Here is a 17,969-nt window from a genome sequence, read left to right on the forward strand (position 1 = left end):
ATGCGGACAGCGACGGGAGCGATGCGGGAGACGCTCCTCTGGTGAGTGCCTGGGGGCGACCCTGAGAGGCGCCGCGCCCCTTGTGTCCGAGCTGGTGCGGGGGTTGCCCGGCCCTGAGCTGCTTTTCCAGAGCAGCAGCGGTGTCAGTCGAGACTTACTTGCTCCTTGGCTGCAGCAGAGGAAGGATGATGGTTTTGCAGTTCTCAAGACACACATTTATTATATTTATAAAAGTAAAACTTGAAAGTATTTTTCCACTTTATGTAATTTTGTTTTTTTCTTTTTAACCTCTCTGACTGGTAATATAAAACTTCATTTTACCCTTTCAGAATGTCTAAGGGCTGAAAAAAATGCTCTTGCTATCAGTCAGAGTATATAAAACCCGGTAGCAAAAGCACCAGTGTGTTCTTGTGCTGTCAATAACCATCTTCCAGACGTTTTTACGGATGGATACAGTCGTAAGATATGATAGTTTTGTCAGTGTTCACTTATATTTAAATCATCATTTCAACTTGTCAAGTCCACCTTCTCCTCTATAAAAGATAAAACTGATCTAAGGCTGTGTTTCATTTATGTGCAATGTTTGCTGTATTGCTGAAGTTTTGTTCATTGAGTCACTTCAGTATTGTTTTCATTCTAGCAAGATTTTGATGAACTGCCCTTTTTGTAGAATTAATGCTAGGAGTAAGTTTTGTAATGCAAGCTAGTACCTATATGGACAAGTTTTGGTATTGATATGGGATCACCCTAGTTTGTATGGTTTTTTGTTTGTTGACAAATATATCGAACCATTTCTAAATAATTTAGACAATCAATTTAGAAACTCACTTCCCAGAAGCCTGGGACATCTCTTGCAGGCCATGTAACTGTACGACGAAGAGTAATTGGCTTTTCTTTTTGTAGGATGGATACTCACAGTTATCAGCTTATGAAAGGAAAAGACTAAAGAACATTACAGAAAATGCTAAATTCTTTGCTGCTTTAAAGCTGCATGAGGTTTGTATAGATTCTAAGTAGCATCAAAATGCACTCTCCAAGTGTAATAATTGTACTGTCATCCCCCTTGTTGTGAAACCCTTCCCTAATGGTGGCAGGTGTGTGAGGAAAGCCACTAAAACTTCCTGAGACATCAGGACTGCCCTGACTGGATAAAAAAATGGGGTTTTGTGCTACTAGTTAGCTTTTTCCAAAGAGGGAAAGTCATTGGTTAAACTAACAAAAAGTGAAGAAAGTAAAACTCCACTCATACAGTATTCCGTACCAGCAGCACGCAGCCGCGCTAGTGTGTGCAGTCTCAGAGCTGCGGACCCAGCAGGACCAGATGAGGTGACCCTTGGGTAAAATGCTCTCATGGAGGTGCTCGTGTGTGTGTTCTGGGCAGTGTGAGTGCTGTACGTGCAGCGTCGTGCTCGCTTGTGTAACGTGTGGTCCCACCCCTTCCCGTACACTGCACCCCCCGAGGAGGGCATTGAGCTCTTGCATTTTAGTTGCGGTGCACGCAGGTTAGCTGGTTATCGAACTGATACACTGCAGGGCCTGAAAGGCACCAGGTGGCAGGTCTCGGGCTGTCGGGACAGTTCAGCTCACTGCCCTGTGCTTGAGAGGCTCTTGGGAAGAGCCTGCAGGGTGTGTGCTGCTGGAGTCCTTCCCTGTGTCCTGTCCAGTCTGGGTGGACACAAGTGCGTTATAATTCTTCTCATGTTGGAGAAGTTGTCAGGAAGGTTAAGGCAGTGGAATTTCAAATGCTATCACATGACTAAATCCAAATCTTTATCCTTCTTTCTGCACTCTTTCATTCTCTTTTTTTAAATTCATAATATATCCGTTTTCTGGCAGCAGTGAGTGAATTACCTCCTTGAATGGCTGCATGCTTGCTTGCTCATTGTACCAGGCTGCAAGACATGGTTGGGCCTGTCTAGTAGGCAGTAAGACTCCTTACCACCAGAACTGAAACTTGAGTAAAAATAACTCCGTTTCTTCCAGTTATCCTCAGAGAGGTCAGTAAAGACTGGGCAGTCTGACTGTAATCACAGCACTGTCCACAGAGTAGCAAAGACTAGCAAAAGGAGCTATAGCCGTCTGAGTTACCATTGGCACTGGCCAGTATGGGCTGCCAAACCCAAGAAGCGGGTAAATCTTTTCATGCCAGGGTTGAAGCTGCTTTGGCTAGAGCGGTAGTGGAGCGGTGGTCTTAGCGGTGAGCTGGACGTGTCTAAACTTTTCTGGAGTCCAAATGAGCTAAAGGACTTGACCTTTAGCGAGGTGGGTGTCAGTCTCTTCTCCCAAGTAACCAGCGATAGGACGAGAGGAAATGGCCTCAAGTTGTGCCAGGGGAGGTTTAGATTGGACATGAGGAAAAATGTCTTTACTGAAAGAGTGGTTAAACATTGGAACAGGCTGCCCAGGGAAGTGGTTGAGTCACCATCCCTGGCAGTATTTAAAAGACGTGTAGATGCGGCACTGAGGGACGTGGTTTAGTGGGCATGGTGGTGTTGGGTCGACAGTTGGACTCGATGATCTTAGAGGTCTTTTCCAACCTTAATGAGTCTATGATTCTAAATGCCTGTCTTCAAAATGTAATGGAGAAAACACTGTGAATGGCAGCCTCTGTGGTTACAGGTTCTACTTTAAATGTCTTCCTGTGTCTGGTGCGTAGCATTTAGAGTATTTTCTTTGTTCTGTAAAAGAGAAGGGCTACAGAACATCCAGGTTGTGCTGTGCTCCTGTGTGCTGTTCACAGAAATCGGGAAATTCTTGCTGGTACATGGAAGCAAAGCAGACACAACACAGCTCGATGCTTAAAAATCCCTTTTTGTTATTGTTATAAATAATCGCAATATAGTTTATTGCAGCCTTTAGATAATTGTATTTTATACAGGTTGATCTTTTATGCTTGTTGTATATATATTTAATATATTATTTTTCTCTTTAAGTCAGCTGCAAGACTTCACCAAATTGCAACTAAAAGACCATCTCACGTCACCAAAAGGTAAAATAACTATATATGAGATTTGTATCACTGTTCCTTCATTGTGTTTTAGCTGTTATAGCACTTCCATCTGCACATACCTGATACTGCGAAGAGGCAGAGCTAGTGAGGGTTCTCCCTATCAAGCTAAATCTGAATAACTGATTATCTTAAGCTGTATGAATTCATGAACAGGTAGCTCCTCTAGGTAGTGCCTCTCCTCTGCCATCCTTTGGAAAGAAAATGACAGTATGAATATCTTTATTTGTTAAATGACAGAATTTGTTCTTTTTGTGATATTTGTGTTAAGGTATTTCAAGTGCCTTTCTTTTTTCTGATCATATTTTGGCATGATGGCTAAAGAAAGAATTGTTAAATGATGGGAACAGGCGTGGGAAAGAAAGGGGAGGGGGAGAACTAGATGCAAGGGATAGGGTAACCAATTAGTGTAGAAGAAAAGACATTTGGCAGTGCCAAAACTGTGCCAGGCAAAGCAGAAAAAGGAGCTTAAGTCCAAATAACAAATAAGATATATGATGAAAGAAAGTGGAAAAAGATGACTAGATCAATGAGTGGAAAGATGAATTATACATAAGGAGGGCTGAGAAGAGAAGCGACAATGGCAGGATGTATTGCAAGTGAAACAAAAATGCAATACATATATGTGCATTGCAAAGTGCTCTTTTTGTTGTTCATTGCTATTGCTGAAGGAAAAAGTAATTGCAGCCCTCCTAAAGTGAACCAGAACTAGTTAGGCTGTAAGTCTGGGCCAAGGTGTTAGAGCTATACATCTGAAACTACTGTGTAGTCTTGTACTTAAATGCAGAGGGCTTATGTTATTTAACTGTGTTTGTAATTTTGAAATGTTTTAATTGTTCTAGAGCTAAGCCTAAAAAGGTAGAAGATGAAACAGTACGTCGAAGATCTATGCGCTTACAAAGAGTAGAGCCGTCAGGAATTCCAATGCCAGAGATGCCTGCCCAGCCAGGAGCAGAGGAATATGTAAGATTGGGAAGGGTTAGAGGAGAGGGGTGTGTGTGTATACACAGAAGCTTTATAAAAACGGTGCTGGTGAAGTTGACTGATAATACTTGTCATTGCTGAGCTTATTGTAAAAACCTTTAGACGTTTGTGAAGGTACGTTATACAGTGGCAATAATAAAAGGTAAATTCTTTCACCCTCGAGCATGTTGAATAGCAGGCTTCCCATGTCCTCTGAAAGTTAGAATATTGTGGAAGTCACAATGTTCTGTGACTCAGGTTGATGAAATAGTGCAGTTTTAGATGATCAGAAAGGTCCTGAGGTATTATGCATTTTTCAACAGCCCATAGATTTGAGCAGCTTTAAATTCAAAGTTTTATTACTCTGCTTTAATGTTATTTCACTGTAACTTTTGATCTAGTTCATTTTCCTTTGAAATATTTGCTACCTGTTTGAAGTAGTTATATAGTAACAAGCAAAAATTCTATTGCTCTGAGACGGGAATTTCTGAGGTGAGAATTCTCATGGTGCTGAGAATAAAGCTAAATCTCTGTAATACAGTTCTTGAAGATCAACCTTGCTGGAGTATCAGAAAGGAGAGGAAAAAATGTAGGGTAGCTATTTGTCTTTGCTGTTATGTTTAGTAAAGTTTTATTTATCTTTTTAATAAGATTTGATACAAACTTTTGTTGTTGTTGTTATGTTTATTTCTTGTATTATCATAGGTGTGTTCTCAGAATATCTGGTGTGTGGAAAGTAACAGTTCACCCTATTTGTAATTTTAGTTGGTTTGAGTTACAAAAATTGCTGATGTTGTTCCAGCCTCAAGTTCCGGCCGGACCTTTGCCAATGGTACCCGAAGATCAGATGGGGGACAGTAAATTGACAGAGGACTTACTGACTACGTGGATGAGGATAAGTGAGGTATTATTAGTCACAATTAGTTGCTTTTGGATAAAGTAATTTAGCTTGGGTTCCAATTCTGATAAATATTTCCTTTCTATCTGTAGATGAAAGCTAACGATACCGAAAAGCGCACACGTGACATGAAAAGGTAATCTGAAGACAGCAGCTAAAAACTGGGTATTGTCTTGTTCTCCTTCTTTCTTCTCTTGAATAGCTAACGTTTTAATGATGTTGTCTAGATACCAAGACAGCCTGAACAGCATGGTCCTCAGTGAAGATAACGTTAAAAAGGTTGTGAAATATCGAGTGAGTTCTATGGCTATCCATCCTTCTGAAAGCATCATCTTTGTGGCAGCTGGAGACAAGTCCGGGCAGATCGGTCTGTGGAATGTGGTGAGTTGTTAGTGTGCTCTTCACCTGGCAGAGCTGTTTGTTGCAGGATGGACGCAGATGGGGCACAGCCTGGAGCGTCATTTTGTCTGACTCGCGATGGTATTTTAGACTTTCCCCGTTCTTACGGATAACACCAGGGTGTCTGTTAAATTGAGACTCACCAGAATTGCTTTAAAGGTCTGTCTGGTTCTTGGCAAGCCCAGGTTTAATGGGAGGAAAGGTTGCACTGGTAATTTTTGGGGGCAGAGTGGAAGAAAATGCATCACTAGCTGAAATAATATTATCAGTGAGGGTTGAAATTGCAATTCACTGTTGAGAGTTTCAGGATCTAATTACAGTACCCTTGTAGCAATACCACAGCTAGGTTTTGGCGAGTGAGGGGAAATGGATGCTCAAGTATTTGTTTTTTGAGTTTGTACAAATTTTGGGTAGCTGCAGTGAGTCACTGTTTTTCCAGACAGCAGAGAGAAAATTGCTGTGTCAATATATATGCTGGCACATATTTACATACATTGTCTCTGAAAAATAGCTTAGCATGTGGCGCTTTGAAAACTTTTGAGGGCTTTGCAGATAGTCTCACCATCATTTCTGAATTGCCTTAATTACTCCTGCAACAAGAATCCTTATTCATGCCCTTGACTTACACCTTTGTAACCTCCCCCCGCACCCTCCACTTTGGTCCCACGTCATCCAAACCAGCTGCTTGAAGTTCACACACATGCAGATTTTCTTTTCATTTTTCTCAATGCCATTAACCTCTCATGTTTCAAGTCATTTCTGCTTTGACAGCTTCAGGAAACTGATCAACTCTGAGACTCTTAATCAATTATAAAGAAGTTTAAACTGCTCCATACAATTTAGAAAGATCTGACTGCAGCTGCGGCTACTACCTGTCAAAGAGTGTGATCTGGTGACGGGGAGGCTGAGGTCTCTGAGTGCTGCAGGCTCTTTGTGGCCTTGTAAAGACATTTCAGTGGAAGCCTAGAATTGTTAAAGCTACTCTTTTTTTGTTTTCCTGGAGTGAGTTGGACTTGACTGAGTTTGGGAGCAGAGTAATCTTTGTGGAATGAACCGGTACTTGTTCCAAAATGGTCTATTCAGTTTCTTTTAAAATAACAGAGCTTGAATGATGCCAAAATTGGAAGAGAAGATATTATGCTTTACATTCAGTTTGGGTCACTATCATTTAGCTTGAGTTCTAAGTAACCTAGCGTGTACATATTTTGATGTAAAAGGCATATACATACGTTTGGTCCTCAGCAAGGTGTTCAGCTGTGGTAACTGAGAAACCAATTCTGTCAGTGAAAAAGAGCCAGATATCGATGTGCAGATACCGTATTGATGACTGCAACAACAGGAGTGCACTTAAATTACAGCAGGAAGTTGCAGCTTTTCCTAATTAGGAAACAGAATTCTGAAACTGAGAGTAAACTCTTAGTGCTCTTTTGAGCTAAATTACTTGTGTAGTGGTGAAAATGGTAGTGGGAGGGAGTCTGTAGCTTAGCAGTGCTGTGTTGAGTGGTCCACGTGAGGGCAGTTCTCTTTTCCACGCAGAGGTGAAACTCCCTTTGTTCCAGTAAGACGTTAGCCTGGGCACGCTGTGCCCCGAAGCGGTTTTGCTGCCTGTGTTACCTGTGCTGATGTCTCCACACATCAAGCACCCTACTGCCTCCTCCATACAGTTATCCAGAGCAGACTGAGAACATTTGAAAAACAGAGACTTTACTTCGAAATTAATAGAAATAACTACAGTGATTAGCATCTGTGTCCATTGAATCTCAATTGTTTTTCAGAACTCTAAGTCTGAAGAAGGAGCACATGTCTTTATTCCACACAATTACCTGGTCAGCTGCATGCATTTTTCTCCATTTAATCCTGCTCACTTGCTGTCTCTAAGCAATGAAACTCTGCGATGTGGTGATGTTACTAGAGCTGTCTTTGATGAGGTGAGTGCTCCCTCAGTTGTGCTGCAGACTCCTTGGAAATCTCTTGGTATGCACTGCTGTGAAGTTTTAGTCTCGTTGTGCCCAAGTTGTTATTTGTTGGTTGTTTTGTTAACGAGAAATTCAGGATTCCATTTCCACAAGGACACATAAAGTAACCTTTAATTAACATCATAAAAATAGGGAGGTGCTTCCCACTGAATAAAACATAGTAACAGCTTGGGTACTCCCAACTTCCTTCCTGCAGAGACAGTTGCAATTATTGAATTTAATTTCATATCTCTGTACTTAAGCAATATGTGCCTTTTCTCAAAAGCATTACCTTTTAACAATGACAAACGAGAGCAATTTAAAGAACTAAATCTTACAAACCCACCCCCACCCCCCAAATAAACATTATAAAACAACATAAAGCACGAGTTGACTTTGCTTTTCTCAGGCTTCAAGTGAGCAAAATGCTGTGACTGTCTCCACGGTGAGCCAGACAGCCTAACTGAGGAGCTTCATGATGCTTGCTTTGTTTGCTTATTTTTGACAGATACATCTGCATTGTTCAGCTCTCCAACACTGGAAAATATAACAAGCTACAACAGTTTAAAGCTTTTTTTCCCAACCCTTACAGGCACAGTAATTTTGGTGGGCTTGCAGGCAGGCCAGCTGCTTGGGAGGTATCTCCAATTGGTTGGTCAAGAGGGCAGGAAAGTCCAGAGGGGCTCGCTCTTTGAGACAAATGCTTGCAAGAAGAAGGTCAGGGGAAGAGAAATGCCATTCTCCTGCTCTGTTTACCTTATGCCAACCTGTGATACCTCTAGGAGTATTACTGCCGTTGGAAAGAATACAGCTGCTAATGGGAAGAGTCTGCACACCTAGAGAGGGCTGAAACGTGGGAGTTTTCCTGCAGCATTATTATACTTGTGGCTAGTTGCTGCTTTGAGAGGAAACTGCCATGGGATGAGATGGCTTGACATCCTGATTCTGATCTCCCAAATTATAGGAAGCCAAATTCACATTTCTGCACCCGATTAAAGGTTTCTGCAGCGTTGGAGAAAGGAATGCAACCATTAATCCTCGCTCAGTATGCACTCGAGGATAACAGCCGTTGATGACTGGACCATAGAAGTGATATTGTAAGAGTTCTAACAGAGAATTCGGAGTGTGTTGTTGCCAGTTTGTTTTGGATGGTTAATTATCTCCTCTGTGGAAAGCGTACCAGTTTTACAGAAAGGTTACCTACATGGATAGCTAAGGCTGGAGGGAGCAAATTAGGTAGTCTTCATTAGTATTTTTAGTATATTAAAAAGGGAAAGCATGAAATCTAGAGTCCATAGAGTGTTTTGGGTATTATGAATAACTCTATTTCATTGAATAGTTTCGGTTACATTTGACCTTTTCTATGCTCAGATATGCAGAAGTGAAGAAAGCTTATCTTCCTTTGACTTTTTGGAAGATAATGCCTCCACTGCAATAGTGGGACACTGGGATGGCGACGTCGCTGTTGTGGACAGACGGACGCCAGGAACGTCTTCAGAGCTTTCTGCAGACATTGGCTTCAAAAGAACAAGGACAGTCCATGTTCACCCAGTGAATAAACAGTATTTCATTGCTGCTGGCTCAGTGTATGTAGCTCAAAATGAACAGTTATTCTGTGTTTTCAGTGTTCTGTCTGCACTGCTGTCTGAAGTCAGCTATAAATGGCACATTTGGAGGGCAGGAGCAGCTGTTGATAAGGCAGACAATTTGTCAGCCTCAGTGTATAGTCAAAGCTTTCTTGATCTTTTTAGAAAACAAGTTTTTAGTTCTTAGCAGGATTTAAAATGTGATACACTTTGACTTTCCTTTACCTTTTGGTAATGGGTACAAAATGGTCTTACGAGTCCCTGTGGTTTTTGACAGATTGCAGCGTAGATGGATTTTGATGAGCTGTTGGTTTGGGCTGGTTTTGGTGCTCCCAAAACCCTTTGGAGCCACTGGCCGTTTGAGTGAATACGCACTGCTGAAGTAAAGTTCTAAACACAGCTCACATAAACCCTGCGGTGTCTCTTGAGCTTTTTTTTTGGTAAATGGAGAATAAGAATAATTATTTAACTGTCACCTTGTAAAGTGTTCTGTGTGATATGTGTTGCAGGGATGTTTGTATTTATGATGTTCGATACCTGAAGTCTAATGGGAACAAGCCCGTGAGCTCTCTCAAAGGACACACAAAAAGTGTTGCTTCTGCATATTTCTCACCTGTAACTGGGAACAGAGTGGTGACGGTGTGTGCTGATGATAAGCTGAGGTAAGACGGTGTGAGAAGGAATAAGCTTTATGGAAAATGTCAACTGGTATTTTTTTATTATTATTATTTCCTGTCTGCATTACCCATCATTGAGAGCTTTCTGTCTTTATCACTTTTTTAAAAAGTGACATTTTCCTGCATTGGCATTTTTAATGTTGCATGGTTTTTGGTTTGTTTTTTTTTTTTCCTACTTCTCATTTTCCTGAAGAATATTTAACAGTGAGCAGTAAAATATAGAGGTACTGTTAGTCTTTAAAACAAACAAACAAAAAACCCCAAACCAACCAAAAACCTGGCTCATGAATATGAATACAAAATGGTTAGAAACTGAATTTATTTTTAGCTGCTGGTACTTAAAAGTATGATAAGATCAGCTCTGTTGTAACTAGTCTACAATTTGGTAATTTAAACTGCTGTGAATTGTATTACAGATGTAGTTTTTCTTTCTACTCTCTAGTTTTGTGACCATAATTTAGGTAATCTATTCATGTGAATACCTGATTGCATCTGCATATTTGCTGTGTACATGTTTAGAAGTCCTAAATTTTATCAAAAAATAGCAGGTACAGAATGGGGGGCCCAGTTAAGGCCAGGCTGAAAATCAGGCCTCGACTCTACAGATTGCTTGTGTTTTTTAAAAGATGGGGTGACTACACATGTTCTGGAAAGAATTTGGATATGGTGCAGTTATTACAGCGTTACATGTTTTGTCTGGAAAGGTGATTTTCTTTCTTCCCCTTCCACATACACAGGAGAGAGTTCTTTTGTGTGAGTTCTGTGTTGCTATAATGCTTTCTTTCCTGTGATGTATTTACTATAGATAATTGAAGATGTGTTCTCCGTAGTAGGCTTGGTTGTGAAAATTACAGATCCTTGGCGCTAACAGCAAGTGTCAGAGCACAAAATGGATATGAGTAAACCAGAGTTTTTGTGCTCGACAGAATGGAGAAAACAGATAGAGGATCATTTATTCACTGCCTCCTCCAAAGTAAAAAGAAAGCAGCTTTTAACTCAGCAGCTCATTGAACTTTTTGCCCTAGGGGGTTTGGGATCCTAAAAGTTTATCGGGGTGAAGGAGAGCCCAGAACAAGAGCTCTGTTGACGGTTTCTCAGTCAGTCAGGCTCACGCCTGCCTGAGGAAGTCCTGGCACTGGAAGCTGGTAGTGGTGGGATTTCACTCCTGCGTGTGTTTCCCCTTCTCTTGCGTTCTTCCCCGGGCAGCCTGTTTGTGCAGTGACTAAACGGACAGGATACTGGGCTAGAGGAGCCTGTCATTTGTCCTAGCAAGCCATTCTTGTTCTCTTCATATAACAGCTTTCAGAAAGGATGACCTTCAGTTCTAGCTAAAAGCAAATCCAATTAAAAGAGCAAATTTAGTAATTTCAGATGGAATGTTGGTGCTCGGATTTGAGCTGGATGTCTATGTGCTGTTCGTTACTATATTCCAGACTCCTGTGTGGTCTAATCTGTGCAAGGTGCTTTATGAGGAAAGGGCTGCCTTTTTTAACACGTGTACATTTTATTAACACGCTGTTTTGTGTTATAGGGTCTATGACACCACCTCTTTGTCATCGACAGTCTCCGTTCTCAGTACCGTCAGGTAAGCTGAACGCACTGGGGCTGAAGACAGCGCGCTGTGGCAGTTCCGCTCAAGTGCACTTGTGGCATAAGCGGTGGGCGCGCAGAGGCTGCGCCCTGTTGTTTCCAGCCAGCCTCGGGCTCATTGGCAGCTGTGGAAGCGAGAGCAGCCCTAGGGCCCTCCTAGCCTGAGAATTTGCCCTAGTCCTCACGGGTGCCTACAGTGGCTTTTGTTCATAAAGCACGACGGGCGCATAGCCCGCTTCGAGTCAGTAAAGTCTGCAGGGAAGCTTTAGTGTCTTCCTGTGTACCTGGAACAGACCGTTTTGTGACTTTTGAAATGTGTTTTGTTGCAGAATGCTTTTTCTTTGCGCATTTTTTTAAATATTAAAGGTCACTTCTTAATGGTAAAGAGCATGTTTTTGGGTAGAAGGGCGAATCGCTGTCAGAGTTGGTTTGCTAAGGAGCTGGAACTAGATCAGTGACTGCCTTGAAAATTCTTAGCTTGCAGTTTATCAAAAGGCTTGATGCATTTTTGCCCTATTTTTACTAAAATATGCAACCATGAAGCATAACTACTTTGACTGATAATCACTAATGTCGAAGTACCCTCTGCTTTGTCTTCTCGCTCCATTACATTTCTTTGCCCCATCCCACCCATGACAGGGTAGTGATCCACTGCATGGATCGGAGCAGCACGATCTGTCCAGTGTGCGAAAGTGCTGATGGTTTAGGAGGCGAGGAAGATGGGTTTAAGCAAATACGACATAAATGATGATACTTACAAATACTGGATTCAATAAGAGGGATGTTTCTCTCTCTCTTTTTCTCCCTGCTTGTTTCTCTGAAGACATAACAATAACACGGGACGCTGGTTAACTAGGTTCAGAGCAATATGGGACCCTAAACAGGAGGACTGCTTCGTGGTGGGCAGCATGGCACGACCAAGACAAATAGAAGTCTTCCAAGATACTGGAAAATTGTTGCACTCTTTTTATAACCTTGACTGCCTTGGTTCCGTGTGTTCCATTAACGTGGTTCATCCCAGTAAGAACATCTTAGTGGGTGGCAACTCCAGTGGCCGCCTTCATGTGTTCAAAGAATAAAAAAAGTGGCTCAGATACTTTTTTTTTTTCCCCTCCCCTTTTTGCATTAAATTTGTTTAATCCATATTAAGCTGTTCCTAAGCTAACTGTATTTTCTCAGGACAAAAGTGTATTTTAAAAGCTTTAAAATAAATCTTCTAAACTACCTTTGGCATTCTCTTCTTTAATTAAAAAAAAAAAAAAAATTAATCCTGGTATGACAGCCAGTTTGTACCAAAATAGGTATTTTTCCCCAATAGCGAAGTGGTTTTTCGAAAAAAGAAAAAACGTTGGATCAGTAGGATACTTGCTACATGTATGAGGCACTTCTTCATGATTTTCACAAGAGAATCTGGAGCACTCACTCTCTACCAGCTTGCGTGGTGGTCCCATAATCTCTTCAGGCTGGTAAGTGTTCAGTATCCATGGCTTCAGAAAAATTTGTCCCGTAAGTAAGAAAGATGTCTAATTAAATCCTTCCCGGAGGCAGAAGGAAGGTCTCCGTGTAGGCCGATGCACTGGGCACAGTTTCTAGGGAAGCTCCGTGGTTGTGAGTTGAACTTGGAGTTGTCACGGTGTAGGCAGAGCAGTCTGCAGGCACTGGAGTGGCGCTGAGGGATGGTGCTGCAGAGGCGTTGTGGTCCTGGGCCACACGTTGAGGGTTGCTGGCATCTCGGCACCCCCGTCTGCACCTGCAGGCCCCTCTGAGGAGGGCTGTGTTGTGCCCGACTGAAATAGCTCAGCGGAGCTCGCGTTAAAAATCGTCACGTGTTGTGTGTCGGTGACACCAAAGACACCGTTAAAGATCAGATACTGGTGAGAGGCTATTGCTTTTATAAGCCTATGCGCTCCAGTGCTGACAGGTGGGTCCTGCAGGGCTCTGCCACTGCAGGGTCGCGGCACGACCGTGCTTTTGCAGCCAGTGCAGCAACTGGTGTGGGTTGCTTTTGCCCTGGAGGAGGCAGTTCGGCTGCAGTAGGTCCGAATGCACCCGTATCGTTTTTGGTACTGCTGGCTTAGTGCTCCCAGTTGATGCCCTGACGGCAGAACGAGCGTCCTGCTACAACAGGAATCCCCTGATGTCCTGAAGTTACTCTGGGAGTAAGCTGGGAGTTACTCTCCAGCCTCTGCCGTTAGTTTGGGGGTGCGCATTCCTTGCCATTCAGTGTGCTGGGATGGGCAACGAAATCCTGTTTTATGGGTGCTGCGCAGGCCCTGGTTAACTGCTCAGCAGAACGGGGAGCAGGGGGAAGCGGGCGCGTTTGCCTCTCCGATTTGCAAGGTGCATCGCTGGGCTGGGCTGCGTCTGCTCCCCCCGAGCAGCGATGCGTGCTCGTAAAGCAACGCCAAGCAGACGGGTCTTGAGGCCAGGGGCAGCCGAGGGCAGGCTCCTGCCGTGCCCGACGGAGGCCTGAACTGCTGCAGCGGGGCGTGCTCCCCCGCCGCGCTCGTGGCTGGAGCCTTCTGGTAACTTTGGTGCGTGGGTGGCTAAAAGGCCAAATTCCTCGTGGGTTTTGAGCTGAGTTTTTACTCCAGTAAAAGAATTGGTACCGACACCATAAATACTGAAGAAATCTCATACCAACTCTGGTTTTCATGATATTTAAATATTTATTTAAATTTAAAAATACTTTTCATGGCACCAATGATTTTATGCTAACTAAGGTATTGAATATGTAGAAAAAAGGTACATTTTGAAGGAAATATGTAACTTACAGTATTTGGCACATGAAAGGTTAATTTCTAGATTTTTTTTTTTTATGAAAACTAAGAAATTCACATTTTCAGGTTTTTTTTTTTACCGTCTACTGCTTAAAGATGCAGTATGCTATTACGAGATTTTTCTTCTGATATAAGAATCTATGGAAACAACATTTTAATATAAAGACAGGTAAAACTAACAGGTAGTGAAACACAAGACGTAATATGGAACGTACAGGAAAAACATACAATGAAAAATCACCAGTTCTCGTGGTTTTGCAGTAAAACGCTGGGTGAAAACTGCAGAGGTAAACTAGGGCTGGCATTTATCGCTATTCTAGAGTAAGCCGATGTAGAAGGTTTCCAAGGTCAGTACTTAGAGGTTGCACTTTGTTTGGAAGGACGATGTCTCATGTGCGGGGCGCGCGGGGCCGGGCGCCTCGCTGGCAGACGGGGCTGTGCTGTTACGACATCACGCGGTACATCAGCAGTGAGGAGGAGGGAACACTGCATCTTTAACCCGGGGTGAAAAACGTCAGGTTCGGGACTATCACGCACTGCATAGAAACACCATTAACTACGGGCTGAGGTAGGAACACTACACTAAGAGTTAATTTTGCTATGTTGCATAAAACAGGCTATCATGTAAAAATCGATCCTCCGTCTCCCGGCAGCGCGCGTGACGGCTCCTGCCTGCTCAAGAGTCAGGGGCTGCACGCGAAACCCTCCTCGGCCCTTGTGCTGTAAGAGAGCGGCCGCGGCTGCGTCCTCAGCGGCGAGACATGACAGCTTAGGTCTTTATTCCCCCCGCAAACAGACAGTAGTTAAACGGGACCTCTCTCTCTTTATTGCAGTGACAAACGATCCAAGTCTGGCCGACTTGCCGTGGTGTTGGATCGACCAACGTCATCGTCACACTCCTTTGCCCGGCGCCGGCTAAGCGGGTCCGCACCGGGCAGGAGCCGGCCTCAGCGGGGAGCGGCGCTCACGCACGCATGCGGTAAAGGATGGTGGGATGCTCAGAGACAAGAACATGAAAATCAGGCTTTTTAAAACTGCAGTTATGGCCCCAGCTTACGTAAAATCTCTCCCTGAGATGAAATAAAACTTGCTCACCTGTTTTCACCTGTTTTGTTAAGTATGTCCAACTTCTCAACCAAAACTTAACAGAACTGGCTTTTATTGCTCCCTGTGTAAATAGACTTCTGCTTCCCAGGTAACTGAAGGTCCCGGTGGTTATGACACAAGTATGATGAGTTGGTTTTATTGATTTTTGCTTAAGAACAGATAGATCTAATGGTTGTCCATTGGCTTGTTCAGTGTCGCCTCCACTCCTGTAGTTCTGTCCTTTTTATCTTCAGAAAAGTCACAAAATTATAGCTCCTTTCTCTATTCCAAAACTAGCAATGGGTTAATCTGGTGTTAGGCTTCCAGGCTACAAAAGCGTTTACTCTTTAACCATTTGCTCAACGTGAACCACTTGGTACAGCGCACCACGGTCACCCAATCCGTAAAGTAAAAAAAGACTTGATTAGATTCGATAACAAAATAGCATTTCGTTGTTAAAATAGACCTTGAAACAGTCTCTTTTTTTTGTGTGGTGTTTTTTGTTTTTTTTGTTTTTTTTTTTTTACAAAACAGGTACAACTTTCGGAGGCTAAAGGTCTTCCTAATAAATCCGACACGGTCACTACCGGCTACGCTTGGCCAAGAGTGCCTGGTGTGCTCTCGCCTGCCCGTGCTCTCCCTGCCCTTGGGAGCACCGACGCGTCAAGGCTTAGAAAAAGTGACGAAAGGCTGAGTCTGCAGTGCAGGGCGAGGGCTCCTGTTCTCCAGGCGATGCTGTGCCGCGGGGAGCTGGCTCGCGCACCCGCCTGGGAGTGGGGGGAACCGGGGCGTCCCCCGATAGTGTCATGCCACGCATCGCCGCGTAGGAGCCTCCGGTTAGCAGGGAGGGATTTCTGCAAAGCGGTACTTGGAAGGTGGTGGTGTGCACAGTGGCGGATTTAATAATGTAACAGTACACGAGTGTTTAAATTAATACTCAGTAGCACCATTGCTAAAGCTCCTGCATAATACAGCATCGCGAGCCTCCCGGCTGATGCTTGTACAATGATGGGTGGCAATAGTAAAATAAATTCCTCTCTTTGCTCGGTGCTTCCGAAGTCGTACGCGCGTCTGTGAGAATCAAAACGGTAAAGTGTTGTGCGGTCTCCAGGGGTAGGAGCAGTGCGGCTGAGCACGGGGAGGAGGAGGCCCCGGGGGCTGCGCCCACCCCCCCTCTTCCTCCCGGAAAGCCGCCTCCTCAGCCGTGCCGTGCTCTGGGTCGGGAAGGGAGGATTAGTGTGTGTGCCGAAGGTGCCCCAGCAGGTCCCACGTGCGGGGGGACGGCGGCAGGTCTCTCCCCAGGCCCCCGGCTAGTTACGTGGCGACTCCTGCCTTCAGGTGTCAATGAGCAGGCTTACCACGGCGCGGACTTTGCAGGCAAACCATCGCCTGAGGGGACAAAAGTATTGGTAATGGAACTGCTCGAACTCGGGGGTCTGGCGGATATCACGGAAAAAGGCAGTGTCAAGGTCGGACTCGGTAAGGACGATCAGGAGGAGGAGCAAAACAAAGAGGAGTCCAACTGTCACAAGGAGCAAACGGAGGACACTTAAAACAAACTTATTCACCTGTTCCGCCTGCGCCCTTTTATTAAATGGAACTTTAACCACGTGCAAGCTTAGTAAGAACAGTTGAAACCAGAGCAAGTTTTCCGTAGTAGGTGGGAGTCCCAGTTTTGTTGCCAAAGGAAACGCGTCCCTGCTCCTGTATCCCCGAGGCACAGTAGGGCACTTGAAGGCTGAAACACTCTGAACCTTTAGGATTGCTAAATGCGGTGTTGCTGACCCGCTTGTGCTAAAGCACAAAAATGTAAAGGTACACTGACGAATGCAAATATTTTATGACAAAGTAAGGTTTAACGTGATTTTTAAAATTAATTATGCCACAGGTAGTGTACCCCAAATCCCAAAGTAACTCCTGGTTCCCCTTCAGTTTTATGACTGTTCCTTTTTCAGTGCTTTGGATACCTACTAATGCAGTTATTTGTACTAAAGGAGAATGATAAAAGGTCAGTGAAGATTGTGGAAGGGTGCTAGTGTGTTTTAATCTTTTTCTTTCCTGGTGGATTCTGGAATTTCCCATACAGCTGTTTGCCTGGTTTTCCTAACTCATGATAGTGCTATTATTACCAGTGTTTTTGGTTTTTTTATTTAAAAAAAAACCCCACCTTCCTTTTTTGCTAGCTGATGGCCTTTCTGTTGCTGTTTGTATGATACCTACATTTATTCTCTGCATCAGCAGAGAATGAAACATTTAATAGAAAGACATATTCCCTTAAAGGGGAAAAAAAAAAAGGTTTTGTTTTGCTACCAGGTTGTGGCCGTTTACCTAAAGATGATGGCATTGGAAAGACCTTCTGAAATCTGAGTGTGTAGGTCTCCTTATCTAGTCGTGTTTGCTGGGATTCTTGTCAAATTGTTTTAAATAGTTTTCTTTTGGTGTTTCAATTTCTAATCATACTTATTAAGGAGAGTTGAAGTTCTTGGATATGAGGTATCTTCTTACTAAAAAGCCATTGTCTGAAGTTGCCATGAATCGGTTCTGCCTGAGCTGTTTCTCATTCCTGCCGCTTCTTGGTGGTTTTCAGGCTGCTCCTGTAACTTCCCTTGTATGCAGAAGGGGAAATCATCGTTGTCTGACAACCTCATGGTTATTTATTTAAAAGGTGGAGCCGTTGTCACTGGCGGGAAGACTGAGGCAGATGTCTTTCAGCCCTGAGCTGGGGACCAGGGACGAACTTGCCCTGCAGCACCACTGGAGACAGCTGAGCCTGCTGCAGCCCAACAGGCAATCCTTACAGTTATCCTTCTGGATTTACTTCCTGGCTGGCACAGCCCTCCCCTGCCAAACCCCTGCACCCCAAAGAAAGAGGCACAGTGGGGTCCCTGCCAAGCTGGAGCCCCGTGCAGGCAGCACGGCCAACCCCGCTGTGGAAGCCCTGGGACAAGCATCTGCCTGCCTTGAGGTGATGACTTAAAAGATGACCTCAAGATGACGTGTTTAAAGCGAGAGCTACGCCTGCCTGGCA

At 43.9% G+C, this 17,969-nt stretch overlaps 2 protein-coding genes across 2 annotated transcripts in view; one reads left to right on the forward strand and one right to left on the reverse strand.

Moving 5' to 3' along the window:
• Window positions 1-2,943: 2,943 nt before the first annotated feature.
• Window positions 2,944-12,245, forward strand: WDR76 (WD repeat domain 76). The gene is made up of 10 exons (XM_009321426.1): window positions 2,944-2,989; window positions 3,850-3,970; window positions 4,773-4,874; window positions 4,961-5,004; window positions 5,096-5,249; window positions 7,043-7,195; window positions 8,594-8,808; window positions 9,318-9,470; window positions 11,017-11,070; window positions 11,899-12,245. Exons 2-10 carry the CDS (start codon window positions 3,896-3,898, stop codon window positions 12,152-12,154), a joined length of 1,206 nt encoding a protein of 401 aa, XP_009319701.1. The 5' UTR covers window positions 2,944-2,989; window positions 3,850-3,895; the 3' UTR covers window positions 12,155-12,245.
• Window positions 12,246-16,275: 4,030 nt separating this feature from the next.
• The window catches only part of FRMD5 (FERM domain containing 5), a 30,665-nt gene continuing 28,971 nt past the window's right edge, over window positions 16,276-17,969 (reverse strand). The window contains exon 13 of the mRNA XM_009321506.1: window positions 16,276-16,463. Coding sequence (XP_009319781.1) covers window positions 16,276-16,463 — 188 coding nt within the window. The remainder of the gene's footprint in view (window positions 16,464-17,969) is intronic.

This window comes from Pygoscelis adeliae, unplaced genomic scaffold (assembly GCF_000699105.1).
Source record: "Pygoscelis adeliae isolate BGI_AS28 unplaced genomic scaffold, ASM69910v1 Scaffold13, whole genome shotgun sequence".
NCBI lineage: Eukaryota > Metazoa > Chordata > Aves > Sphenisciformes > Spheniscidae > Pygoscelis > Pygoscelis adeliae.